This window comes from Drosophila subobscura, chromosome A, assembly GCF_008121235.1.
Source record: "Drosophila subobscura isolate 14011-0131.10 chromosome A, UCBerk_Dsub_1.0, whole genome shotgun sequence".
NCBI classification, from domain to species: domain Eukaryota; kingdom Metazoa; phylum Arthropoda; class Insecta; order Diptera; family Drosophilidae; genus Drosophila; species Drosophila subobscura.
The window spans coordinates 10,201,225-10,226,723 of NC_048530.1; the positions used below are offsets into that span (position 1 = coordinate 10,201,225).

Here is a 25,499-nt window from a genome sequence, read left to right on the forward strand (position 1 = left end):
AATGTCAAAAATGCGTTGCAATAAAAGCTGTAACAGATAAGTGGCAAAGGGTTTGTTTTATTCACTGATCATCCTCAGCCTATGCCTCGTCGTTGTCATCCTCTTCGCTGGACTGGTTCAGCCAGTCGACCAGCTTGACGAGGCTCTGGCGCAGCTGGAAATGCTCCTCTCCACCGAGCTGGCAGTACCACGCCTGGATGGCATCCTCCGACACAAAGTCCTTGTCGTACAGGTAGTGGACAATCTGCGAGATTTTCTCCCGCACGAATGGATTCTCCTCGTACACGTCCTGAAAGCAAATAGTTATAATTGAATCATAGATCAAAGTCACTCAAAGATCCTCCGCGGAAAATCGCACGCACCTCCAGCGCTTTCAAGCAGTCCAGCATGGCTTCCTCGCTCTTGATGTAGTTGGAGACCACGGGTCCCAGCTGCTTGAAGGCGGCGCCGATGGCCGCCAGCACATTGTTATTGGCTGGCTCGACAATGTGCTGCATGCCAAACACGGCCTTTACTACATTGAAGTTAACCTCCTTGAGGGACATGTTATAGGCGTACCTCGAGGAGTTGATCTCCAATATGAGGAAGTCCGGATTCGACCGCTCCCTGAAGCCACGTGACAGCGAATCGATCACCTCGCTGAGGAAAACTGAAACAGAGCGCAATTAGTTTCATGTGCAACTCCAATTTGCATAAAAGTGCATATCATCGCATCTCACTGTTGGTGTCGTCGGGCAGGGGCGTGACAGCTCGCGATCCCTCATCGTCGTCGCTGATGTCGCTGAAGTCGCTGCAGTTGCTGATGTCGTCCAGTGGCACCATCAGGTCACCCATTTTGGGTATGCAGAGCGTCTGCTGGGGCAGCAGCTCCTCACCATCCGAGTCCTCCGGATCCCCCGTGGTAAGGTCGCTGACGATGTACGCCTGCGGTCCAATCGCCTCTAGTTCCACTGGCTCGTAGTCCTGTTCCTGCTCCTGCTCCGTCTTGCGCTGTGTGTTTGGTGTACTGGTGACCAAGGTCCTGGCCAGCTTCGTTTTTCTTGGCAACACGCAATTGGCGCCCACGACGCAGCCAGCGCTGACGTCGCATTCGGCTTCGATGACGGCCCTGTCTCCAACTACGCAGTGCTCTAACCGGCAATTGTCCTGAATTGTCACGTTGGCCATTAAGAACACGTTGCTTAGCTGGCAATGCCTGCCAATGCGGCAGTTTTCCCCAATGACGGTGTCCCTGATTACAGTGCCGGCCTCCACGTGGCTGCCCGCATGGATCACCACATTCTCACGCAGCGCCACTTTGGACACGTGCGCCTCGTGACTCTTGTAGATGTTGTCCTTGTGGAAAACGTACTGCTGGTGAAGCTTGTAGACGCCCATGTCGGGAACAAGCGGATATGCCCAGCGGTTGATGATGTCCCGGCTTACCAGTTGGTACGCGGGCCAGTTGTTCACTTTGTGCGCGTACTGGGCGGCTGGCAGCAGGGCTACGTAGATGCGGCTGTCCAGCAACTCCTCGTTGATGAGCAGGCCGCGCACGAAATCATCGCGTGTTTGGAAGTCAAAGTTGTCGCTGAATAGCGACAGCATCGAGGGCGAGCCGATCGCGATTTGCGGATCCAGGAGATTGTGGTGCAGTGCTACGCAGGAGTTGCCAAGGAATACGTCAAGGGGAATTTGGTAGCGCGGCTCCTTGTGGTTCATCCGAAGCCGCTGGTGGTAGTGGAGGCGTGAGTTTTGCTTATCGACAGCAATGAGCAGCTCGTTGCCGGTGCGGACGTTGATGGCGCATTCCTTCAACACCAGAGTGGCGGCTGTGCCCTTGTCGAACTTTGCCATCCGCTTGTGCTGCTCCAGAACTGGCCGTAGGTCCGCATTGGTGACGGTATCGGCACCCATGAGGATGAAATTTCCCCGAATCAGGGCCTTGGCGTCGAGATCTCGCATGGCGTCGCCGAAACACCGGCATCCCTCACCCCCAATCATGTGCACAGTCATTTTGAAGGACCAGGAGGCATACGTGGCAATCCCTTTCCTGCGAATAAAGCACATTAAACACAATTGAAAATAAAGCGCTTAAATAATTGGATTACTTGATGTGGTCGCGTATTTCCTGCAGGTAAAGGCTTGCATAGACGAAGACCTCCTCGACTCCGCTGCGATTCAGCGCTATCAATGCATAGTCCAGCATGCTCACGTTGACCAAAGGCAGCAAGGCCTGCAAGAAGAGAAAGGAGGCAAGGTATAAACGCTGGCGGGCCAGGGTGAGGTGGTTCCATAGCTACCGTTGAGCCTTCGTCGGATAGCGGCTTGAAGTTCCATACATTGTTGTCGGCTATGAGTACCGCCTGAACGATTTCCTTTTCGAATTGAGCCATGCTAACTAACCAAACGACGCTTTCCCGTCCCCGTCCGTATATTACTGAATACTAGAACAACAGCTGATGGGTCAGTGCTGTCAAACGTCTGCAGACTGGCAACGCTAAACTATTTCAGCTGCTACCTCCTCACCTCACCCTCTACAGAAGTCGAAAGAATATTTAATAATTAAATAATAATAGCACACATGCACAAAAGTATTTAGTGAGCTGAGCCAGTGATATATCGATAGGCGAACTATTCAATAATCCTTGTCATCGCTGATGAATAAGTGGCAGCCCGGCCTGTGTTGATGTGTCTGTCAGAGACAGCGTCCAGCGTCGATAACCGCCCTCGCCCGACGGAACACTAGAGCACCGAACCGATAAACCAAACAAGGCAGGAACAAACGGCTACGGTTTCCAGCAAGAGTAGGGTCAGGACAGGGCCAGAGTCCTCAAGTTCGCCCTTGCAGTCATAAGAGACGAAACAGAACGGAACGCCCATTTCGCATCGAAATTCCATTCCCATACGCCATACGCTCGACGTCGTTGTCACTTTTCGCTGCTGCTGTGGCTGGCGGGCGCGCCAACTAAAAATAGAAAAGCAAACAACTATCCATTTCGAAGCAATCGCCCCAGCACAGCACAGCAAAGCACAGAAGCCAAGTATTTTTCTGCATTGGGAGATTAAGAAGCGAAGAACAACGTCAGAACCACCTAGACCTGGAGCGACATCACAAACACAAGGAAAATAACGACGGGTGTCAACCAAAGTATCAATCAATATTCCTGGCAATGGAAAGTGTTGGCGACCACGTCCCAAATGGACTGACAGGAGTTAAGTCGAGCCTGGAAATAGTCAGGGAGCGTTTCAAGGAAGACGAAATAATACTCTATGTAAGCGAAATCCAAAGCCAGAGCCAAAGCAAACCAACCCAACCCCAACCTAACCAACAAAAAACCAACAAAAAAAATGTCAAAACAAACACAAACAATGTCTCCAGTGACGATGAATAATTATCGGTTAGATGGCAGCGACGGGGCTTACGTGTTCATGCTATCCACTCAGTGACGAAAGATAGTTTCCAGTTACTCTCAAAAAGATAACACACTCCGCTTCCAATTTTGTAGCCCTTCTGTTGTGTCAGAGTAAACGTTAATTATAAATTAATTACCTCAAGTATTGTTAAATAAGTATGAGAATCTGATGTGCCTGGGCAATAGGTGATTATCGGAGCCGAAGGCCAGCGACCCTGAACCGCGTGGAAAGGCTCTGTAAGTCAACTGAAAATGTTTGCTTATGTTTCAGCTATTTGAGGCGTATCAGATCAAGGGACCCGAGGACGCCAATCGGCTACTGGCGCTAGTTTCGTCGGAGTCCGGCGGGACGTTTGCCATCATCTCGTTCTCCTTCGTACGCACGCCGCTTACATCAGTGAATGAACTGATCATCAACAAAGTGTTTGCCATCGATGAGAGCTTCCAGCTGCGGCAGGGTGAGATGCAGGTTTTACAAATTTATTGAGATTTACGTACAAATTCATCTGTTTCTCTCAGATTGCAAGGGGTCCATCACAGCGTACCAGTTTGACCTATCCACGGCTGAGGATGGACCCATCAAGTACTACTTCTATCCCAGTGAGAGCGCCAGCTATGACGAGTTTGTGGCCAAAGTCATTTCCTGCAAGAGTTCCATGGCCCAGAGCGATCCCGAAACGGTGCTCAACTTCAGATGGCTGAACGACTACCGCCAAATCGGCGAAGTCAAGCAGGAGCTGAAGAAGCGCGAGAGCGAGTACATTGTCTACAAAGATATTATGTGAGTAAAAATCCAACACATTACCAATTGATCCGTTGATCCATTGACACATCTCTCTGATTTTCTTTTGCAGCATATATTGCGCCACTTGGAACGTGAACAACAAACCTTGCTGCGACAACGCGGACGCCCTGCGATCGTGGTTGGGATGCAGCGAGCGGGCTCCTGACATCTATGCCATTGGCCTGCAGGAACTGGACACACCCGCCAAGGCCATGCTTAACTCCACTCAGGTCCAGGCCAGTGTAGCCCAGTGGAAGTAAGTGCCATGTCCCATAAACAGCAATCCAGTGTCCAATATCCTTTGCCCATTTTGCGCATTTCTCGCATTTACAGCGAAAGAATGGTGCAGAGCGTCCATCCAGATGTCGAGTACGAGATCTTGCAGTACCACCGTTTGGTGGGCATCATGCTGACTGTGATCGTGCGCAAGCAGTTGCGCCAGCACATCCTGCACTGCCGCTTCAAATCGGTAGCACGGGGCGTTCTAAACACGCTGGGTAACAAGGGCGGCGTGGCCATCAGTTTGCAGTTGAACGAGGGATACATTTGCTTTGTTAACTCCCATCTGGCCGCTCATATGGGCTACGTAGAGGAGCGCAACCAGGACTACAATGCAATTGTGGATGGGCTGCGTTTCGACGATGGCCGCACCATCAGCGATCATGAGTAAGGGATAACTATGAGCACACACACTGATACTCACACTCGAGTTACTCCTTTGTTACTCTTGCAGCCACATCTTCTGGCTGGGGGACTTGAACTATCGCATACAGGAGCCGCCCGGACAGCAGCGGCCCGGGCCGCTGACGGATGCCCAGACGTACGAGCTGCTGCTACAGTACGACCAGCTTCGCCAGGAGATGCGCAAAGGAAAGTGCTTTGAGGGATACACGGAGGGCGAGATTAAGTTTCGGCCTACGTACAAGTACGACCCGGGAACGGACAACTATGACAGCAGCGAAAAGCAGCGAGCGCCCGCATACTGTGACCGCGTGCTGTGGAAGGGCACGCGAATCGAACAGCTGGCGTACAACAGCATCATGGACATACGACAGAGTGATCACAAACCCGTGTACGCCGTGTTTCGGGTCAAGATCAAAACCCGCGACGAGATCAGATACAAGCGCGTGCAAGAGGAGGTACTGAAGGCGGTGGACAAGCGTGAGAACGACAACCAGCCACAGATTAGCGTGGAGAAGACTGTCATCGACTTCGGACGGGTGCGCTTCAACGAGCCGTGCATGCGGGACTTCAACGTGTACAACAGCTGCCCACTGCCGGTCGACTTCAGCTTTAAGGAGAAGGACATCCACGACATATGCGAAAAGTGGCTGCAGGTGGATCCGCGAAAGGACAGCCTGATGATCGACTCGGCGCGTAGCATACGCATTAAGATGCTCGCTGACGTGCATACGATTAGGGGTCTACTCAAAAAGATTCGCAGCAGCGACAACTTCGACATCCTCATCCTACACGTGGAGAACGGGCGCGACATCTTCATCACAGTCACGGGTGACTATCAGCCCAGCTGCTTCGGCCTCTCCATGGAAACGATGTGTCGCACTGATCGCCCTCTTAGCGAATACTCACAGGAGCAGATCAAGCATCTGGTGAGTCCTTGGTCCTTAGCTGCGAAGGGTGATGCCAGAGTGTTGACTTATCTTTTCTCCATGACCACTTAGATGAATGATAACTCCCAGGAATATTGCGTGACGATGCCACGCGAGTTCTTTTTGCTGATCGACTACTTGCACAAGCAGGGATCCAAGCTGGAGGGGGGATTCCACACTTTTGAGTCGCGGAAATCTCTAAACACACACTTCAATGTGGTGCGCGACTGGCTCGATACCTGGTGCGACGAAGAGTTTCGTAAGTTATGCTGATCTGTGATGTTTGTATCTACACATGACTGACGCCTGATTCACTGATACGATTATAGCTGGAACTCCACAAAGCGCTGCACAGGCGCTTCTGCTTCTGCTGGACCTGCCAGACCAACCGCTACTGGAGCCATTTGTCGAGGATCTGCTGGCAAGCACTAGCAAGTCAAAGGCCATGGACTACATAGCCCTGCTCAGTCCGCCGAAACGGAATGTCTTTATGCACTTGTGCATGTTCTTGCGCGAGGGCATCGAGTGCCAGTACTACGATCTGGATCAAGTCGGTGCGTCTTGGATTATTAATATTTGATTATTTATTCTTTTTGTGTGACATGATCGATCGATTTCTCTGTATCTTCGATGCGCAGCTGTCACTTTTGGTCGAATTCTTCTGCGGAGTAGCGAGTGCAAGGCTTGGCCGGACTACAAAATCCGCTGCAGTCAATTTATGCGGCTGTTTATCGAAAGCGACGGTGCTGATGTCTTGGTGAATAGAAATGAAGGAGCTGGAGCCGGAGCTGGAGCGGGACCTAGAGCCGACCTACCAGCATAGTTATTCAGTAAAATGTCGATACTTATCTGTATGTGTAGGGTTAGTGTATTTATTTTACTTGTTGGTACTTGTTTTGAACGCCCATGAGAAGGTTCCATCTGGGCGGTCATTTATGTGCGTTTCTCTGTTTAACATGTTACTGTTTATAAAAACACGCTCGAGATGTCCGTCGCGCGGCACCTCCTTATAAATGCTCTTCATTCCAAATCTCCCCTGGGTTATCTCTTTGACTTTTTTTGAATCTTAAGTATTTCTGGCCTGAGTCACTGTCCTCTTTATTCCAGACGAAGTCCCTAACTTCTACGCGAGTAACGTAGGCAGTCTAGACACTATTAATGGGTTAAGTTTGGCCGGCAGGCATTGAGAATCGAATAAGAATCAATGAATGAATTTGAATTTCAGTTTCACCCTTAATAATCCTTTTCTCTCCAAATGCAAAAACTGATCGGGAGACCGATAGTCGCAGGAATATCATCTGGAAATAGACCATATACGTAAACGTCCATTCATACATATGTATGTATGTATGTACATATAGCACATGTGCATACATTCGAATTATGAACCATTGTGTGCTTAGAAATGGACTTTATGACATGCGAGTATTTGATTAGATCCGCAAATTTCTCAAAGTGTCCCTCACGACCTGGTACCCGTTTTATCTGAAAATAAATAATAATGCTAAAAACGAGCACTACTTGTATTACGATGGTTAGTTCTTTTAAACAAATGTGGGGGTTTTGGAGCTTTGCTTTCCCAAAGAAACCAATTCAGGCAAAGTGTTTTAGTCATCCACGATGACTTAACAAGCTGTGTCTCAAGTTGCCTCGGTTAAGGGTGTCATGTGCTGGCTACTTGACCGCTGCAAATACGGCTATTCTTCATTTTAAACATTTATTGAGATTTATGGATGAGTTTACAAACGTGACACAAGAAAATAAATTCGAAACTGAAACAAGGTACGATTTGATCATTTTAAAAATCATCAAATTCTCCTTACTCACAATTGCAAGAGCTCCCAGGAAGCTATTTCAGCTATTTCATCAAGAACAATTGTACATACATATATGTATGTACATATGTGCGTTTCAAAATGGTTTCCGGAGCGAAACTGCCGTGAGACGCTTCGTACGCGTCACAACTTTTATACATGGTACTCCGGTACCGGTACTCTGTATTAACGCTTCGAATACCGGCTATAATAACACTACTCGACAAAATCCAACTTTTTTTCCGCTTCGAACCAAACCGACTTTTTCTGATAGATATCGGGCATTAAAATTTGTTAATGAATTATGGTTTTTTTTTTATGGCAGATCTTTTTTTTACGAATTTTTAAAGTCTGGTATTGATTTAACGCTTTTTTTTAGAGGTAGTGCTTCTCTTTTTCACATTACTTAATTATCTTACATCTGTTTGTAATGAACTTAGCCATTCTATAAAGCTATGAAACTATAAAATATATATATTTTATATATATTATATATTTATATATGTATATTTAAAAAATATAAAGCTTTGTAATGCCAAAATGGAAAAAGGCGAAAAAAAAAATCATGCGTCTACTATTTTAAGGCAAGCGAAAACCATAAAGTAGTTGGATACACTTAAAAATGTATTCATTAGCTTTAAGGAATGACTAAGTTCATTACAGCCAGATTTAAGATCCTTGAGTTGTGTGAAAGAAAGGAACAAAAAGCGTTAAAAAATACCAGATCTACCAAAATTGTAAAAAAAAAAGTTCTTCCATAAAAAAAAAAATTGTCATCAAACCATTTCCAAGGCCCATATCTTTCATAAAAAGTTGGTCTGGATCTAAGCGACAAAATCGTGTCGAGTAGTGTAATTGGCGACGAAATGTCATCATTATCGCTGGGCTCTAAGCTGTTGCACGACATGAAAATTGTTGATGTACATAGATTTAGATCATAGTTTGCATTGGTAAATTTAACATCATATTTTTATATTCATAGCATAAGCATACAGACAAGACGAGAACAATCGATGCCAAAATAGGCATTCGATTGATTATACATTGTACATACGTTTATTAGAAAGGGAGAGACTGCCAGGACAGTTTCATATTCATACATATATAGTAGTCGTAAGTAGTACACACATACACATACATACATATGTATATACATATATGTATGTACATATATACTTTTATGAAATTAACTAATTACTTTATAAAAACCATAGAAACTCTTAAATTTTCAGTATTATTTTTAGTTGGTGATTTTGTTGATGTTCTATGTTAAGTGACTCCTACTTCTCTGGTATTCCTGATTGAGATGTGTGGGTGGGAGAGCTTAGGTGAAGCTGCAGCACGAATTTGTCTTTTTCGCTGTCTTGTAGAAGGCCTTACTCTGTATGGACAACTTTTCCGATTTGTTGACCATGTCGTCCAGCTTCTCGCCCCTCTCCAGTACAGCCTCAATTGTGTTCTTTAATATTATCGTTGTCTCGTCCAAATCATTCTGCATTTTTGTGAGCGGATCGGCCTCTACGGGATTCTGGTATTTGGCCAAAAAAGCTGGCAGTAGGTCGAACGATATGGTGGCCTCCGTACCGTTGGGCCACTGGTCGGCAGACACTTTCGCCGTGAAGTCATCGAGTATCTTTGTAATGAGTGTGTGAGCAACTCGGTGCGGATACTCATGATCGGCAATGAGCACTCCCGCCAGGTTATCGGCCCGCACATAGACATGACACATGTAGGCATCCTGCTTGACAGATTGCCTAAGCGCTGGCTGTGTACGTTCCACAATCGTTTTCGATGCGAAGCTGCCTCGACATGAACGAGAGTAAATGTTAGTGCGTAAGCGGAGGTCATAAGGGGGGTGGATATTGCGCCGTCGCTGTGGCGCTTGGGGCACAATGGTCCGAATAGGAATTACTCACGTCATGAATTCATTAACGGTGCCACGTTGGAAAAACGAGAAGGACTGCAAGTCGGATGCTGTCTTCAGTATACGCGCTTCGCTGGCACCTTTGAAGAAGACGCTCAATGCAAACAGCTTGACCATATTTAACTCTTTCAGCGCTCTCTCACTGTGTGTGCAGTTTGCGAAACTTGTAGCTGCTTGCTGCGATCTTCCGTCTGGTCTAGCTCCGTCTGTGCTTATCGAGTGCTTCTAGTGGGTATGTTTTTAAATGTTTTGGTGGGTGGGTTTTTCACATCGGGCAGGAGCGGAGCACAGAAGTGACAATCAAAATCAATCCAGTTTACGCAGGGATAGGAGTGTTTCAGCTATTTGGAGATGATAAACCTACAACCTATCGGCTACCATCTCAATTACATCGTATACAGTTAAATGCCTATCGATATAACAGCATTCCCATGTTGTTTTGTGGTAACGGCTTTCCTAGATCTCATCTCTTTTGTTTCCTAGTAAACAGTTATGTTCTAGTTTTGAATGGTAAAAATGTCGAAAAGCCAGAAGACAAGGTACTTTCGACTGGTTGAAATGCAGCCCACCATGACTAACTTTTCGGCCGCTGTTCTGATCATATCCAAATCGTCGCCAAACTTATTCCTGGATAAGCTCAGTGGCAGCGAGCGTGGTGTTATTACGCTAACGGTACGCGACTCCATAAGCCACATTACCAACTGCAAGTGCTGGGGCCAAAAGTCATTCGTGGATAAGTATAACGCAATGCTGCACATTGGCGACGTCGTGGACATTGTCGGGGCAAAGGTGATGTCGCTTTCCACACCTGGTGAGCCGCGTTATCAGCCCCAGGCCACTCTGTCGTGCACATTAACGGTCAACGAAGGGCACGGTCATATTGTGCGGCACGACAGCGACGACTTACCCACAATAGAGACCCTGCAGCAGCTCATCCACAAGCCTCACAAGCCTCTTGGCTCTACCCTTAATCTGGTCGAAGCTTGCTTGGGCATTGGGCTTCACGAAAGGAATCTTAATGCATATGTGGACCTACTTGTGGTTGTGGCCGCGGTTCGTCCAGTGCGCGAGTTGAAGCGTAAACTTTCCCAAAGCTATAAGAAGGACAACGGACCACTTCAATGCCTCGAACTTATCGTGATGGATGCCAGCTGCCCAAATGGAATTTTGCTCTCCCTGTGGCATGCGGAGTGGATACGGCGCGCCAAGCACTGGCAACCGCGAAAGACCGTCCTGCACCTGATTGATGTGCGTATCTCCTATTCGGACTACTATCGCTGTCCAGTGCTCAACCACGCCAACTGTACGCTTCTCTACGAGGATCCGCAGGCCGCCGGCGGCGACTGTGATGCGCTACTCTCGTTTGCCGCCTCTGTGCTGCCTATGAGCTTCGACCAGTCAGATCAATCAGATTTGGCGGATCTTCCGACAGGTAAGTATCATCCGCAATTAGCGTGATTTGGGTCTAAATATTGCCTTCGACAGCTTGCCAAATTCAAACAAAGATGACAACAAAACAGATTTACTCTCGTGCCGAGGGCGAGCTGAGCAATGCAGCCACCGATCGGTTTACGGCTGTGCTCTATTGCATGGTTTCCAAGTTCGACATTGACGGATATTCCATGAACACCAGCAAGAAGTGGCAAGTAGCATATAGAATTGCCTGATCTGACCTGATCTCTAGTCTACTACTAATATATCTACTTAATTGCTTTATTTTTAGCACAACATGTCAAAATCTTGTCCCACGAAATCAAAGCGACTGTGTCAGAGAAGAATGTCAGTTGTTGTTCTCACTGGAATCCAATGGGCCAAGACACTCGAGCTTTATCAACATCAATATTCAGTTGTCCGATCAAACGGGGACGTTGGTCGAGAGTCGTCTGAGCGGGCACGTAGCCGAGCGCGTGATGGGCATCAAAGCGAGCGACTTTCAGCGGCTCTCAGAGGGTGCAAAAATTGAGCTCAAGTGGCGCTTTCTGCTGAAGTACTTTGAGGTGAAGCTGCTCATAAAGAAACAATCAGCCATGCGCAAGAATATCGTTGTGCTTGTGGTGGACATGCAAGCAATACCGCTTAACAAGATGATAGATACATTTTCCGTGTTCTAGTAGTGCCCAGGAGTGGAGATACTCTAGAGTGGTAATCTACATACATAAATAGCGAGTTTTATTACACATTTCCACATAAAATTGTTTAACTACAATACATAGTACATAAATAGACGCATTCTTGTACGTACGCATTTGCGTTTCTGTACGTTATAAAAAGCGCGAATGGGGGTGGAATGAAGTGTGGGATGCGCTTCTATCTAGCTCACGTGGGTTAGTTGGTTATGACTACAGTACGTGGTCGGGTCTATAAGACAGTGTACAAAATGAGTGTATTATCGTAAGCTTATAAATCGAATGCCCGGTTACCACTGTGGGTTCAATAACAGATTTTAAGCCAGATGAATCATCAATAAGATGCACCATCATAAGGAAAATAAGTTATTCGATAGTAGTTGGTCAGTTAATACAAAAGAAATCATTTCAATCTGCTGGCCGACCACTGTCTTATAGTTCGAAAACGTACACAAAACATATTATGCATAAACGATCACGCCGAGTGTGTCTAATTTAACTATAAACAACGATTTGGTACAACGCTTAATACTGACCTACATAAATGGTATGTACAAATGTACAGGCAGACTGCCATACACATAACGAAACGAATTACGCTTGCAAACAAAAAAGGACAAATGCAAGTCAATGGCATTGGGAGACTGGATATGGGGAAGGTGATTCTGTGCTACAAAATACTCATTTTTTCTATAACTAATTAGGGAATTTTGCACCTAGTTCCTCATACCTCATTCAGCTACACCGCCTGCATCCATTCCATTAAATAGAAAGATAGAGAGCATTAACATAATATCATAAAAAGCCTAACACTTAATAAGTGAAAACAAAAAAAAACGAACAAGAAATTGAAAAAGCAATACGAGTGTGCTTCTACTTGGAGCTGCCTGAGTGTGCAGGATGTCCCTGCTGCTGATTCTACTGGTGATGATGGGATCCCTGATGATAGTGGGACTGCGCTTGACTGCCGCCTGAAGCCGACGATGTGGACAACGACAGCGATGTCGATGACAACGATGCTTGCTGGTGATGGTTTTGAGAGGCGATGCTTTGGCCGCTTCCACTGCTACTGCCATGGTTCAGGGGAAGGGAGGCTGCTGCTGTGGCGGCTGCTAGAGCTGCTGCAGCAGAAACAGCTGCAGCCCCCGCCGTAGCTGTGTTCAGCTTGGTGCCATTGCTATTGTTCACTCGAAGCTGCCGGATTTCGGGGAAGAACTCAATCATGAGTATCTCCAGTAGTTCCTGGAAGAGTGGCACGATAATGGTGACCGATAATTACGGCAATGCATAAAAACACTCACGTAGAAGAGCTGCTTGTTATAAGCGGGGTTCTGGAGCGCCTCAAATACCTTGAGGACGCCTCGCTTGGCCGCCTGGGCCCCCACCAGATTACAGAGCACCTCGGGTATGTGGTCGGTGAGCAGAGCCTTGGCCGCCGTGCTGGTCATCTCCCGCATGTCGTCGGAGCGCGCAGGATACGCGGAGGCGAGGACACCACCTGGCCAGAACGATTTCAGTATGGCTGAGAAGTAGTTGTGCAGCATAGACTCCTCAAAGAGATAAGTGATCGATTCGCGGATCTGTCGATTAATCGTCCGGCCGTACGTGATCTGAACAAAGGAGATAATGCTCTTGCGCAGCCATTTAAAGACGCCGCCCATGTCGAATATCTCGCCCATGAGAGCGTACATGGGCTCTGCTATAGAGTCCTTGCTGTCTATGTCGGCCATTAGTCGACTGGCATCAATGCCGGACTCTCCGTCCAGGTACGTGGAGATGTCCTCGTCGTCGCGCTGCAGGCCCCAGAACGGATCTGTCGCCTTGCTGGATTCGTGAGCCTTTGCAGCGTCGCTCTTAAACAGGGTGGAGAGCGAGAACTTTGACTTTTTGGGCGAGGGCAGCGTCTGCTTCAGGTGGTCTGAGCTGGGGCTAAGGAACGTGTAAATAGCCTCGCTGCCATTTAGATGATCGTCTTCGAGTATGAACTATTTCCACAAATATACAAATATATAAAGATGATTTTTGTAGATTCTAGACGCTAGTGGATCAAAGCAGCTATCAATCTTACATTAAGAAACTTTTGGATTTGTCCCTTGGCCTTCTCCTGGCCATGCCGATCCGTCTTCAGGAAGAAGAACTTGAAGTTGGTGGGTAAGTCGAGTGTCTTCAGATTCGAGCTCACGTGTCGCAGTTTTCGTTGCAGCTCCTGTAGGGGAAGATATGCGGAAAGAGTTAGAGACTGTGAAAGAGAATCCCTCCGTGGTCTGAATGTCCCGCCTACATGGACTTGGTTAAGGGATCGCATGACCACCCAGCCGCTGGATATGCCCGAGGGCCGTTTTTGGGGCTTGGCGCCGCTGCTGTCCCCATTCTTTGCCATTGTCTGCGGGGGAGCGTTGATGTCCTCGTCCACATGGACAAGTATCATGAACTGCAGCGACTCTTTTTCATCGGAAACCTGTGCCGAGAAGGTAAACTATTTTGATTTAAGTCGAACCATCAGATTCCACAGTCTTCTCACCTCCACACTTTGTATGGTGGCCTTCCACTTGCCTAGATGCTCGGTCCAAGCGTCGGTTCGCCGGAGATGTGCCTCCGTTTGACGCTTCTCGCTCTTCAGCCACTCCATCTCCTTCTCGAGAATGGATAGAACCTTGGACTCCGGCTTGACCGAGTACTTAAGGGCGTCCAGGGCCGAATTTTTCTTGTCAATGCGCTCCTGAATCTGCTCCAGCTTCCGCCGTGCATACGACGTGTGGGCGGCGACATCGATGGCCCTGCCATTGAGACCATCTGCGACTCTGGGGTGCTCGTCGTGTTGTTCGGATACACTCCCGATGGCGGGGCACAGCATCAAGGTGGGATCGATGAGGTCGTTCGAGTCCAGTGCCGCTTTTAGCTGGCGGTACTGACTGCTGAGCACAAATGGGGGATAGTACTTTTCCTCGAGAGTGAGCAGGATGTTGCGCTGGATGTCGTAGAAGATGTCCGGCTCGGCATCCCCCAAAAGAAAGGTCTCGATCAGCTTGCGCTCGTGCTTGTCGATCTGGATCTCAGACTTGGGTACTCGGATGAACGTATAGAATACCTCCGTGCCCAGTTGGTGGATAGCACTTTTGTGAGCATGCTTGATCTCCTCCACGGCGAGGTAGAATCCGACCAAGGCGCTAGCCTTCAGCGGCTCCAGGAACAGGGTGAAGAACCGGCGGCCCACGGCCGTGTTCAGTATTTCCTCTAGCGTCAGATCCTTCAAAAATACAGACACATGTATGTACACACGTATTTATCCTGGGGCATTGTCACTTACTATGTCGCTAGAGTAGTTGCCGTTCCAGCCGAATTTCGCCAGGTTCTTTTCGCACTCGGCCTTGGCCAAGGTCAACTGGCGGACGTAGCGCTTGAGCCGCACGGCCGCCGTCAGCTCAGATTTGGATAGGGAGTGGTCCTCATGGTCCGGATCGAGACCTTTGGCACGTTGTAAGTTCTGCATGGTTGTGGCATGCATCAGGTCGTTCACGATGCTCTTGCGGATGAGCGAGAGCTCCTCCAGGCTTCCCGAGTTGTTGATAATCTTGAGGAAATCCTCAAAGCTGGCCGCATACTCATAGCTCCGCTTGTTCATCGCCGCCGCAGCCAGCCGCGTTTCGATGTTCTGCACCACCTTCTGGTTTATGTAGTCGGGTGCGGTGAGCATGTTGATCATGGGAAAGAAGACTGTGAAGGTAAGAGATTGCAAATGCGAAAAAGCGGTGAGCTTCTGGTGAACTTATGAGCTGCTTAAATTGTGAGCTTACTCTTATAGGATAAGATTTCGCTGAGCAACATCTTGAGCGGTGGGAGGGAGTAGCCGCGTGGCAACAGCAAGATCACCATAATCTCGCACAGCTTGCGCAGAAACTCCATCTCCTTGGCCTCGTCGGACAGGTAGGAGTTTTTGCTAAACACTGGCGCCGTATTCGTCTCGGCCCTGTTCGGAAAGAGTGGGAGTTGAGTGAAACAATCAATCGAAATGCTCGATGGTCACTCACGCTCGAGCCTCGGCAATGCGTATCTTTTCCAGGTGGACGGTGACGCGGTTCACCATGTCCACGGCTATGATCTTGGCGGGATCCATTTTGCTGGCGCGCTCATGGATCTTCTGTATGGCATTCCACAGATCCTCACGCACCACATCGTTGATTAGCTTCGGCTTCGTGACCACGTAGCTAAAACAGTTCATAAAAGGATGGGCGAGGTAACTCTCGGGGTTAATAGGGACAGTATGGGGTTCCTTACCCCAGCCAGGGCAGCATGAAGTCGCGAAGGACGTATTCGATTATCTGCTGCAGCTGCAGATCGACTGTTTTGCCAAAGATCAAAGGTAAATTCGATGGATTCTTGATGGGCTTTGGCAGATCGAAGATGGTGCTTCTGCAAGGATCAAGAAGCGGGAATTGATAATGGATCAGATAGATTCGATGAATGTCCGCACTCACTTTGTGGCATTGTAGAGAAGTTTGGAGGGCAATCGACTGGGCCTGGCCGGTTCGTTGGTGGTGAATATATAATGTATGTAGACGGTGCCGGCAACAGCTATGCAAGAGATAAGAGAATCGGATCGTCATTAGATATTTGGTCTTTTAATTAACTCTTCGGTGTTCGTTGCTCGTTTTTGGTGGAGTGGGGTCAGATCCATTCAAAATGGTCGTTCGCCGACGACCGGTGTCCAATGAGTCATCCATTTAATCTACCTTGAATGGGTAGGATGGGTTGGAATACCAAATGGTTCCGCTAATGGTGGCCATTGATTGTCACTGTGCCTTACCCGAAAACACCAAAACGAGGGAGTAGACGACGAAGGCGAAGAACAAGAAGAACGTGGGATAATACCAGACGACAGCCAAGAGCGTCAGCGTGATGCCGGACACGATAATCCTCCAGTTTAATTGCAATGCACGTAGAAAGCTGCAGCGAAAGGAATCAGAATCACATCAACACACGAGTCTATTAATAAACATGACAGTCGCCCGCTCACATATCAACATGCTACACCACCCATTTACATAGGTGTATCTAGGAACAGGAACAAAGCCAAATTCCAGGTAAAATGGGATACGTACACGCAAAGGATGCACGAGCCCACTCATCCTCCCCCAAACTTACCGGGTTGCCAAGAGCGTAAGCCGCTGCGTGGGCGTTGCTGGCGGTTCAGGCTCGATGGGAAACAGTGGCAGGCGGCGACTCGCCATTGTTGTTGATGTGGTGAGGGGCTGGCCTGGCGCTTGATATTCGGTGCGTTGTCGGACCACAACTGGCCGTTCCCGCTTTGGCCGTTGCTGTCACTGCCGCTGCCACTGGCACAGGCACAGGCACATGCAATGGCACTGGCACTCTCGTTATCCGTTACGCTCTACTGTTTTGTAGTTGTTGCTCGCCCTTTTTCGGATCTGAATATTTGATGAGTTCTTAACATTTTTGAAACAGCTCTCTCGCTCTCTGATTTCGTCTCCGTATGTTCTCTGTAGTGTTCTCTCTCACACTCGTCAAAGACTAGTTCTTGTTGTGGCTTTGCCCGTGGCGTGGACTTGTGGCCGTCGCCACTATTAAAAATAGTTTTCAACAATTTCATCAATTGCGTTCCCACTTCCGCAACCACCACCAGCACCCAAGCTAACCGAGAGCGGGTCGGAGCTCCGAGCAATATGCCAGATTTTCAGTATCGTATCAGTATTGGGAAACTAAATTAAATCAATACCAGGCAGTAGCGCGTCCCGCAACAAGTTGATTACTGATTACTGGCATATGGATGTGATAACTGACTTTGCCGAGGTCCCTTTATCACAGTGCCAATAGAAGCTTCAAGAAATCAAAACAAGAGACTTTGATTACACTCGCAGACTGCGCTGTTTTTGCTATTATTGCTTGTTTTTGTGCACTGCTGCTGCTGCTGCTGCTGCTGTGGAGATTAACCAAGTCTTCGGCTGAGTTCAATTTGATAGCGCTGACAAATTCGTCTCATGCCCGATAAGCACTTCACTGCTTTTACTCACAACACAAACAAAAATATGTTCTGTTATGATTTAGATAATTATACATATATCGAATTGTCACGATGTGGCCACACAGTTTTTTGATATATCACTCTACACAAGCAAAACATCGGTATCATAAGAATTTGCTACAACAGCTCCCAGCGGTCTTCGGCTCGGTGGTCTTCGGCCCTGGGAGCTGTCAGCTTAGACCATGATAAACTATACAAGATGGTCCCCTCGGAAAAGAGCTCTACTATTTATGCAGGTTAATTCATCACACGATAGTTTCGTGTCACTCACACTTATTGCTCAGAACGCTCTCACTTGCACTCACAAGCAGAATAAATAAGTGACAAACGGTACCGAAGAGACCTCCTTACCTAATTCGTCATGGACGCGACCCGAAGAGAGGGAACGCGACAGCTCTCACCAAGTGGCAGCACTCAAATTTATTGAAAAACCATCAATGCCACTATCGAACGCATAGATGCCGGTGTAAGGGATATCGATCTTTCGACAGCCCTTCTATAAGTATTATGTCTTTCTAATATAGGAACTTTCTTGAGATGAGGGATACTTGAAACAAAATGATGTCTTCCAAAACAAACAGACACCAAGCCAAAACAATTGTTTCTGAAACGTAGCACATTCGATAATTTCTGCTCCCAGCTCAACTGGAAAGCCAAATATTTCACATGTTATCACTGCAGATGTTTCCCATAAGGCTGTCTCTATTTTTGCAGCTAGTCGGCTAGGCGCTAGCCAAGTCTAATGTCATAGCACCATAATACAGTTTTTATACCCAGTACTCGAAGAGTAAATAGGATATATTGTATTTGTTCGAATAACGGTTGTATGCAACGCACAGATGGAAACGTTTCCGGCCCCATAAAGTACATATGTATATGTATATATTCTTGATCAGCATCAATAGCCGAGTCTGTGTCTGTCTGTCTGTCCGTCTGTCCTTCTTGTTTGTCGGCTGGTTCTCAGAGACTATAAGAGCTAGAGCCACCAAATTTTGGCTCCAGACTGCTGTATGCTCACACTGAAACCAGTGTATTTAAAAAATTAGCCCCGCCCCCTTCCGCCCCCGCAAAAGGGCGAACACCTCCCAAACATAAAATTTTGAAGATAAAAGAAAACTAAAAACACCATTCCGTAGGGAATGACCATATCTATCAGATCACCATTCGATCACCATAGGATTCGATTGGATCATTATTATAGCCACAATGAAGAAATTAATTTCCAGTGGCTAAACCCACCCCGTCCCGCAGCTTTTATTTGTATTTTCACATTCTCTCATTCACACTCTGCTTCTGCTGTGTGCGGCCACTGCCTCTGCCGCGAGTCTGCAGTGTGTGGCTCTACGAAAAGGGGTCGAGCCAAAGGAGCGTGTTGGCGTGAGAAGTGTTGTAGATGTAGATGGCAGATGAAGAAAAAATTAAAAATTTGACAAAAACCGCTAAGGTATAAAAGTTGTGACGCGTGAGAAGCGTCTCACACGTCCCTTCTCGTTTGTACAGTATTTATTATTGAAAGCTTTTCGAAAAGCAACGAAACTGCACAAGTATTGAGTTTTATGATTGGCCATTGTATTTAACTGCAAAAACTAGTCAAACATGGCTGAATTTGGAAACATTTTTGGTATTTGAATTTGATGTTTGGAAATAAATGTACATTTGTACATATGTATGTATGTATGTATGACACTTGATTAAATATTATCTAGTCACATTTCGTTCGCTATGGCTACCGACCACCTCAAATGCATCCTTCTATCATTAGGTGCCAGCACTGCAGGCAAGAGCGTCATATGATCTACTGATTCTTGGCGAGGCGACGAAGTGCGCGTTTACGAGTGCCCAAAATATTCTTTAGAACCAAACTGCGGGCGAACTGATCTCCGAAGACAGCTTCTGTGAAGTGGATAACCAACTGGAGAAGGGCATGGGGTAGATATCCAGCGGTCTGTTTTGCAATACCGAGAGTTGAGAGTGCCGACTTCACATAGGTTTCGGGTGACGGCGCAAACACGCTGGGCTTGCGGATTTTGGACATGTTAGTGGCCACGAAGCCCGGCTGGACACTCTGAATGAGAATGCCTTGCTCCTTGTACTCCGTCTGCAGATCATCGCTAAACTTGTTGACAAAAGCCTGGTGAAAGGATGAGATAAGGTAAGGTACGGGAATAAGGGTTTTGTTCTTCATCACCGTGCACTAACCTTGGTAGCACTGTAAACACTCAGCAGGGGATTCGGAATAACGCCGGCAGTGGACGAGATGTTTATGATGACTCCCTTGCGCTTGGTAATCATGCCCGCCAAGAACAATGCGCTCATATGAGTTACCGAGTGTACGTTAGCAGCCACAATATTGTTCAAAAACATCGGATCCGCATTGTAGCAGTCCAAAAAGTATTCAGGATGACTGTAGCTGATTCCTACATTGTTCACCAGCACTCCGACGTCCAGGCCAGTGGTTTTCTCGCGTATCTTCTCATATATCTCAGCACCGCCTGTGAAATCCACATCAATGACACGCACCTCCACGCCAAATTCATCGCCTGAAAGTATGCCACAACCAGAGATTAGCTTATAACCATGAATGCACAGTGTAAAGGAACTCTTAAGCTATGGTTCACCTATTTCCTTGGCAACGTCGTTCAGTTTAGTCAAGGATCGACTGATTAGCACCAGTTTAAGTCCTTTGCGAGCAAGCTGAAAATAACAAAAAATAGTTTTTAAATATCCTATAAACGCTTGATGTTTTCTGGAAACGTAGGCTATTGGTTCAGAACCATAAATTCCCCCAGAAGTTTTAGTGGAATATGAAGAGGCAAAACTATTGTTCTTGCTGAGAAATTTAAAGTGAACATTGAACTATTTTCTGCCTAAGCGGTCAAGACGGTGTTCCAAAGAAAGCGTTAACCAGGTGCAGCCCAAAGGGGAATACGTGCTCGAAAGTCACTATGTATTCGTCTGGTCGATCGTTTCAAGTGGGTAATAAATACAGATGGGAGCCGCCCCCATTAAAAAAAAAAAATGCGCTGCGACCGCACTTGACCAGAATAAACAAAAATTACTGTGCGGAGAGGAGGCAGAAAATGTAGCGAACTGCTGTTAAGTCAATACAATTAGGGAACTCTGGACGGAAGGGCTGAGTGGCTGGTGCGACTGAAGATCAATTCTAAAGTGTAGATTCACTCGGCCACTGCATTTTCGCAAGCAATGTCCAAGTCATTCCCGCTTAATGGCAATACTATGACTGCATTTTTTGCGCGCTTCCCAATTGTCAAGTCATAGTTGAATGGACTTTGATTGGGGCCAGTGGGTTGTACTATCCTTGACAGTTTACATACCTCCTTGGCGTAGGCTTTGCCAATTCCATCGGTAGACCCGGTAACAACTGAAATTAATGGAAATTAGTTTAGGCTATATTCCTTATCAGCGGTCGCCAAGCTCATTATCGAACGCAACATTTTCACTCACCTGCCCATTCGCCCATTTTTGCGAGGTTTACGGTGGATCCAAAGACCTTCGGTCCCACCACGTTGGAATATATCCATGGCAAGACCTTGCGGAAGAACTGAAAGCCGACAATGCCGATGGCCAAGCCACCAAGCATGCTCAGTACATGCGAATTCTCCATTTCCTTAATCTTTCCTTTAATCTCTTGGGACACAATACCCGAAACTCAACTCCAAATGTCTGCTGCCGGCTGGTTTCTGATTTTTCGATTTCTATTTTCTGTTCGTCGAACTGCAACGTCAAAATTCTTACGCTGCTGCCGCAACCTCTGCTTCTAGAACCTATGTACACACATGCAAATGTACATACATATGTCTGTACGTGTGTCTATCTCTCGCCGATGTCTCGTTGGTGTCGCAGTACCGACGCACTCCCTTCTTGCTGCCTGTCTGGCTTCACCGCGTAGAATTCAAATTTTTGATTTTCAGGCTAGGTTTTTCTGATTAATATTCAAATCATTTTGTTGACGTTGACGTTGACCCAAACAGAAACATAAACAGAAAAGAAATGAAAAAGTGATTCAATGCAAATTGTAAGCGGCACGAAAACGAATGAACGGTTCTTCCTCTGTGACCATATCGATGTCGGCTATGTGTGTGCGCATGTGTCTATGTGTAACGTCGCGCGACTTATGCATGTCAGTATGTACATATGAGGCCCGTGCTCTCAGTCCTCCCCATCGCACCACCGCCGAAAAGATAAGGGCGGCACATGTGTGAACCGTGCAGGCAAAAATTGTTCGCCTAAGCTTATACTTATTGCATATTATTCTCGTCGTTCAGAGAGTTATTAAATCTGTATTCTTCGCATATGATAACTACAATTACGAGAACTATGGTGGCCGCTTTTGCTATTTATACTGTTTCTGTTGATACCTCAATAAGTCAATGGATTACTAAACATGGCGAATGCTAGGAACTGAATCCCAGCCCGTTGTGTGGGAATACTTCGGAAAGCTACTGTGCTGCTCTCTCATTTATTTAATTAACGCTCACCAACACACTCATAATAGCACATGCGCAGGAAGTGCATGCTCTCGATAAGCTAAACATTGAAATTAGTTTCAGAAAAATGAAAAGATGCCTAAATTTCGTTTTACTTATAACATGGATGTTACAGGTTTGGGAGCATTGATGTTCTTTACGTACTTTGACCGCGAAAACAAAAACTCCATATGGATATCTCTGTGAGGACATCTTATCTATCGGCCTATCGATAACTATCGCTTTTTGAACTGATGCTCAAAAAACTATTTTTGATTTACGGTTAAACATATTGTTAACAATCTATTACTGATGTTAATTGGCATCTTATGTTGCAAAAATGTAAATATGAAAAACTAAAGTACCGCAGGATTTATGGGAGGGAGAAGAACGTTCACGGTCCCGACCTGCGTCTAACCCGCCTTGAGTTTAGGATTGCTGAATCTTGAATACTACGTCTACTGACTATGTTTTGAATACAAATACAAATTCACGAGTAGGTTATACTTATATAAAAGACTATATAAAATACTATATAAAAGATCATTTTGGATCAAGTATTTGTATTGTGCGAATGTATGCATTTAAAAATGTTTTTTTTGTCGTATAAGAACATACATATGTATTTACGTAGGTTTCGGGTAATGTCGATGGAGTATGTGTACCGAAAGAGCAAAATGCTGCGGATGCTGTCCATGCGCAGAGCCTGCCCTGACCTACATTCAAATTTATTGGTCATCTAAGGCAGCCACAGGCAAAGGCACTTGCGAAAAAATAAATACACACGCAACGCAAGAAGGTTAATAATCATTTACTAGCCTGAATTTTTATAAAAACAAATGAAAAATTAATGAAAAACTGTATACTGCTCAAGAAAATTTTGCAAAATCGACGTACACGTAACATCTGCTGCACAATGCCTTAACTTAATACTTAATCGATAAACATTAAGCAAGAAACGGAACCGAAACAAATTGGTAAGTAAATTTTGCACTGTCTCTGCCGTGACGTGACTGTCCCGACGCATAGATAACGATGAAGCTGTCCGGACTGGCACTTACGGATGCAGTTGGTTCAAAATAAAATCGGTTACAGTCAAGCAAATTCGTATGTGCATATCGTGCGGTGAGTGCAGGAAGCGTCACTGAGGGGAGTTTGAGTGAAATTGTCATATGGCCCTCTTTGCAGTGATGAGATCTAGATTATTTTGGATATTTGCAATTATATACTCATCACTACATAACATTGGGTCGGGATCTACTTCGACAACATGTAAGTGATGCCCTGAGCGTACTTAATTGTACCTTTTTTAAAATACTTTATATGATTACATGTAGTGAAGCGTCCCAGAGCTGGGGATCCCTTCGACACCTTCCCGAAGAACTTCTGGCAGGAGTTCTCGTCGCCGTTTACAGACACGCCGGAAGATGAGGAGCTGGAGGTCACCGAGACAACCACGCACGAGCCGTTCCCTTTCTTTGCTGATCCCTATACGACGGTTAATATAAGCACCCAGCTCTCCTCGAACGTGTATCTGCACTGCCGCGTCAACGACCTGCAGGGCAAGACGGTGTCATGGATGCGGCGTAGAGGCGAGGACCTCACCCTGATAACTTTCGGCCAACACACATATAGCGGCGACTCTCGCTACTCGCTCGAGTTCGAGGATCCCAACGACTGGAAGCTTCTCATCCAGTTTGCCAATGAGCGCGATGAGGGTCCCTACGAGTGTCAGGTCTCCTCGCATCCTCCCCTGGTGCTCCTCGTATATCTAACTATAATTGGTAAGAAACTTCCGGGCCAAGGCTCTTCTTAGTACTAGGTAACTCTCTCTCTACAATCTTCTTAACTCATTTGCAGTTCCTCATGTCGAAATTCTGGACGAGAGAGGATCGGCCACACCGGAGAAGTACTACAAGGCTGGCAGCACCATCGAGCTGCAGTGTGTCATCTCCAAAATTCCACATCCATCTTCCTACATCACCTGGCGACACGGACCCCGTCTGCTCAACTATGACACCAGTCGGGGTGGCATCAGGTACTAGTTTAAAAGTTTACTAGTTCATCTCGAGGTTTCTACTGTATTACACATTATCGTGAACATACAGTGCTATAGCTGCATCCATGCATATTTAAATACATGCATAAATATGTACACAAATGAACACGGATCCTTCTCATTGTTTTTACAGTGTAAAAACGGATATGCTGCCTGGACGGGCTCTGAGTCGCCTATACATTGCCAATGCGAATCGACAAGATACCGGGAACTACACCTGTATGCTGGGCAACGAGATTACGGAGACGGTTGTAGTACATGTGCTCAATGGTAAGTCGCGTTCAGGAATAGTGTGAGAGCATATTTTAATATCTTATTTATGTCTGCAATGCAGGTGAGGAGCCAGCCGCAATGCAGCACGCGAACGGGACGCGCTACAGTGCCAGGCCCTCGACTATGGTTGTGTTTTTTCTATTGTACGTATACGCGTGTGTCTATGGGAGGACGGTGGCCATGGGTCACCCGTTCGGGCGATGACGATCTAGTGGGATCTGTAAGGTAAAAGCACAGGTAGGTGATCGATACACAGCAGAGGCACAGTGAGGGAAATGCATACACCAGAAAATCTTGTCCAGAATTGCATTTTGACTTTTACTCTAATCATGGGTTGTTTAATATACGATACATAGCATAAACTGAATACTGAATACATAGTAGACCTAAGTCGGAAATCGGAAATCGGAAAACGAATGATAAACAAACAAACAAACAATGTGAGAACTCGTGTGTATGTATGTATTTACATAAATTATACTCTAAGGGCGTACGCGAACACATACATACATTGTATTTTGTATGTAGAACATGAAATGGATTTTGAACATTTTAAAGCATAATCGTCAAACTGTCATAATCGAATCGTACTACAAAGGCCGTGTTTGTGTTGGCTACATATTAATCATATTCATATATATGTACTTACATACATATGTACGTATGTATGTAAGTATTCGTTTCGATTCTGGTCAGCTCTCAACCCATTATACATACCAATGTATGCATACGTACATACATATGTACTTGCATCCAGTATATGTACATACGTATGTACACTTATCTAGATTTGAACGAGCTAATATACTTGTACTTACTGTACTTGTACTGTCGACAGAATCCAGCCAATGCATTTTAACTTCTAATTAATTACCCTTCAAGAGGCTGTCCCACTGTGCTTCTAATACGGTTCTAATCCAAGGCCTTGTGAACCATGGATTTAGCTTCTTGAAATCAAACAGCATATCAGTTGGGATCATTTTAATC

At 46.4% G+C, this 25,499-nt stretch overlaps 7 protein-coding genes across 12 annotated transcripts; 3 read left to right on the forward strand and 4 right to left on the reverse strand.

The window, feature by feature from the left end:
• Window positions 1–37: 37 nt before the first annotated feature.
• On the reverse strand, window positions 38–2,458 carry LOC117894390 (translation initiation factor eIF-2B subunit epsilon). Its single transcript, XM_034801397.1, has 5 exons — window positions 2,283–2,458; window positions 2,091–2,215; window positions 720–2,032; window positions 363–649; window positions 38–289 (listed from the first exon to the last, which is right to left on the reverse strand). The coding sequence occupies exons 1-5, from the start codon at window positions 2,373–2,375 to the stop codon at window positions 80–82; spliced, it is 2,028 nt and encodes a 675-aa protein (XP_034657288.1). The 5' UTR covers window positions 2,376–2,458; the 3' UTR covers window positions 38–79.
• A 198-nt stretch (window positions 2,459–2,656) lies between these two features.
• LOC117894380 (type II inositol 1,4,5-trisphosphate 5-phosphatase) lies at window positions 2,657–6,819 on the forward strand. Its single transcript, XM_034801388.1, has 9 exons — window positions 2,657–3,254; window positions 3,667–3,853; window positions 3,915–4,176; window positions 4,250–4,435; window positions 4,513–4,845; window positions 4,913–5,789; window positions 5,862–6,048; window positions 6,119–6,343; window positions 6,428–6,819. The coding sequence occupies exons 1-9, from the start codon at window positions 3,153–3,155 to the stop codon at window positions 6,610–6,612; spliced, it is 2,544 nt and encodes an 847-aa protein (XP_034657279.1). The 5' UTR covers window positions 2,657–3,152; the 3' UTR covers window positions 6,613–6,819.
• Window positions 6,820–8,558: 1,739 nt separating this feature from the next.
• Window positions 8,559–9,870, reverse strand: LOC117894407 (synaptobrevin homolog YKT6). Of its 2 annotated transcripts, XM_034801428.1 has the most exons (3): window positions 9,671–9,870; window positions 9,520–9,607; window positions 8,559–9,402 (listed from the first exon to the last, which is right to left on the reverse strand). In XM_034801428.1, exons 2-3 carry the CDS (start codon window positions 9,522–9,524, stop codon window positions 8,928–8,930), a joined length of 480 nt encoding a protein of 159 aa, XP_034657319.1. In that variant the 5' UTR covers window positions 9,525–9,607; window positions 9,671–9,870; the 3' UTR covers window positions 8,559–8,927. The 2 variants fall into 2 exon arrangements, with proteins under 2 accessions (XP_034657319.1, XP_034657312.1); XM_034801421.1 differs by having other exon boundaries at window positions 9,520–9,870.
• Window positions 9,871–9,981: 111 nt separating this feature from the next.
• On the forward strand, window positions 9,982–11,672 carry LOC117894399 (protein hold'em). Its single transcript, XM_034801410.1, has 3 exons — window positions 9,982–10,959; window positions 11,013–11,169; window positions 11,251–11,672. The coding sequence occupies exons 1-3, from the start codon at window positions 10,035–10,037 to the stop codon at window positions 11,636–11,638; spliced, it is 1,470 nt and encodes a 489-aa protein (XP_034657301.1). The 5' UTR covers window positions 9,982–10,034; the 3' UTR covers window positions 11,639–11,672.
• Window positions 11,673–11,679: 7 nt separating this feature from the next.
• Window positions 11,680–17,697, reverse strand: LOC117894350 (sorting nexin-25). The gene is made up of 12 exons (XM_034801343.1): window positions 16,796–17,697; window positions 16,458–16,597; window positions 16,129–16,225; window positions 15,929–16,063; window positions 15,682–15,858; window positions 15,448–15,620; window positions 14,961–15,367; window positions 14,175–14,900; window positions 13,935–14,129; window positions 13,722–13,859; window positions 12,955–13,638; window positions 11,680–12,895 (listed from the first exon to the last, which is right to left on the reverse strand). Exons 1-12 carry the CDS (start codon window positions 16,879–16,881, stop codon window positions 12,572–12,574), a joined length of 3,282 nt encoding a protein of 1,093 aa, XP_034657234.1. The 5' UTR covers window positions 16,882–17,697; the 3' UTR covers window positions 11,680–12,571.
• Window positions 17,698–19,323: 1,626 nt separating this feature from the next.
• Window positions 19,324–21,757, reverse strand: LOC117898253 (very-long-chain 3-oxoacyl-CoA reductase). Its single transcript, XM_034807507.1, has 5 exons — window positions 21,159–21,757; window positions 21,029–21,075; window positions 20,312–20,387; window positions 19,893–20,233; window positions 19,324–19,824 (listed from the first exon to the last, which is right to left on the reverse strand). Exons 1-5 carry the CDS (start codon window positions 21,316–21,318, stop codon window positions 19,489–19,491), a joined length of 960 nt encoding a protein of 319 aa, XP_034663398.1. The 5' UTR covers window positions 21,319–21,757; the 3' UTR covers window positions 19,324–19,488.
• Window positions 21,758–22,813: 1,056 nt separating this feature from the next.
• LOC117897438 (fibroblast growth factor receptor 4) lies at window positions 22,814–25,494 on the forward strand. 5 transcript variants are annotated; one of them, XM_034806306.1, is made up of 7 exons: window positions 22,814–23,305; window positions 23,369–23,452; window positions 23,518–23,964; window positions 24,041–24,218; window positions 24,373–24,509; window positions 24,574–24,749; window positions 24,784–25,494. In XM_034806306.1, exons 1-6 carry the CDS (start codon window positions 23,290–23,292, stop codon window positions 24,714–24,716), a joined length of 1,005 nt encoding a protein of 334 aa, XP_034662197.1. In that variant the 5' UTR covers window positions 22,814–23,289; the 3' UTR covers window positions 24,717–24,749; window positions 24,784–25,494. The 5 variants fall into 5 exon arrangements, with proteins under 5 accessions (XP_034662197.1, XP_034662205.1, XP_034662189.1 ...); XM_034806298.1 differs by having other exon boundaries at window positions 22,815–23,157; window positions 23,210–23,305; window positions 24,574–25,494; XM_034806290.1 differs by having other exon boundaries at window positions 22,815–22,979; window positions 23,055–23,305; window positions 24,574–25,494.
• Window positions 25,495–25,499: the final 5 nt, after the last annotated feature.

Coding starts and splice junctions, on each gene's coding strand:
- LOC117894390 (XM_034801397.1), bottom strand. CDS start 2,375: ATGGCTCAATTCGAAAAGGAAATCGTTCAGGCGGTACTCATAGCCGAC. Junction 2,033..2,090: donor GAAATACGCGACCACATCAA/GTAATCCAATTA, acceptor CTTTATTCGCAG/GAAAGGGATTGCCACGTATG. Junction 650..719: donor CCTGCCCGACGACACCAACA/GTGAGATGCGAT, acceptor GCTCTGTTTCAG/TTTTCCTCAGCGAGGTGATC.
- LOC117894380 (XM_034801388.1), top strand. CDS start 3,153: ATGGAAAGTGTTGGCGACCACGTCCCAAATGGACTGACAGGAGTTAAG. Junction 6,049..6,118: donor CTGGTGCGACGAAGAGTTTC/GTAAGTTATGCT, acceptor ATACGATTATAG/CTGGAACTCCACAAAGCGCT. Junction 6,344..6,427: donor CTACGATCTGGATCAAGTCG/GTGCGTCTTGGA, acceptor TTCGATGCGCAG/CTGTCACTTTTGGTCGAATT.
- LOC117894407 (XM_034801421.1), bottom strand. CDS start 9,644: ATGGTCAAGCTGTTTGCATTGAGCGTCTTCTTCAAAGGTGCCAGCGAA. Junction 9,403..9,519: donor ACCGTTAATGAATTCATGAC/GTGAGTAATTCC, acceptor ATGTCGAGGCAG/CTTCGCATCGAAAACGATTG.
- LOC117894399 (XM_034801410.1), top strand. CDS start 10,035: ATGGTAAAAATGTCGAAAAGCCAGAAGACAAGGTACTTTCGACTGGTT. Junction 10,960..11,012: donor TTTGGCGGATCTTCCGACAG/GTAAGTATCATC, acceptor TGCCTTCGACAG/CTTGCCAAATTCAAACAAAG. Junction 11,170..11,250: donor ATGAACACCAGCAAGAAGTG/GCAAGTAGCATA, acceptor CTTTATTTTTAG/CACAACATGTCAAAATCTTG.
- LOC117894350 (XM_034801343.1), bottom strand. CDS start 16,881: ATGGCGAGTCGCCGCCTGCCACTGTTTCCCATCGAGCCTGAACCGCCA. Junction 16,598..16,795: donor CTTACGCTCTTGGCAACCCG/GTAAGTTTGGGG, acceptor CTTTCGCTGCAG/CTTTCTACGTGCATTGCAAT. Junction 16,226..16,457: donor CCTCGTTTTGGTGTTTTCGG/GTAAGGCACAGT, acceptor TCTCTTGCATAG/CTGTTGCCGGCACCGTCTAC.
- LOC117898253 (XM_034807507.1), bottom strand. CDS start 21,318: ATGGAGAATTCGCATGTACTGAGCATGCTTGGTGGCTTGGCCATCGGC. Junction 20,234..20,311: donor CGACGTTGCCAAGGAAATAG/GTGAACCATAGC, acceptor GCATACTTTCAG/GCGATGAATTTGGCGTGGAG. Junction 19,825..19,892: donor GTGTTTACAGTGCTACCAAG/GTTAGTGCACGG, acceptor TCCTTTCACCAG/GCTTTTGTCAACAAGTTTAG.
- LOC117897438 (XM_034806306.1), top strand. Junction 23,965..24,040: donor CGTATATCTAACTATAATTG/GTAAGAAACTTC, acceptor ACTCATTTGCAG/TTCCTCATGTCGAAATTCTG. Junction 24,510..24,573: donor TGTAGTACATGTGCTCAATG/GTAAGTCGCGTT, acceptor TCTGCAATGCAG/GTGAGGAGCCAGCCGCAATG.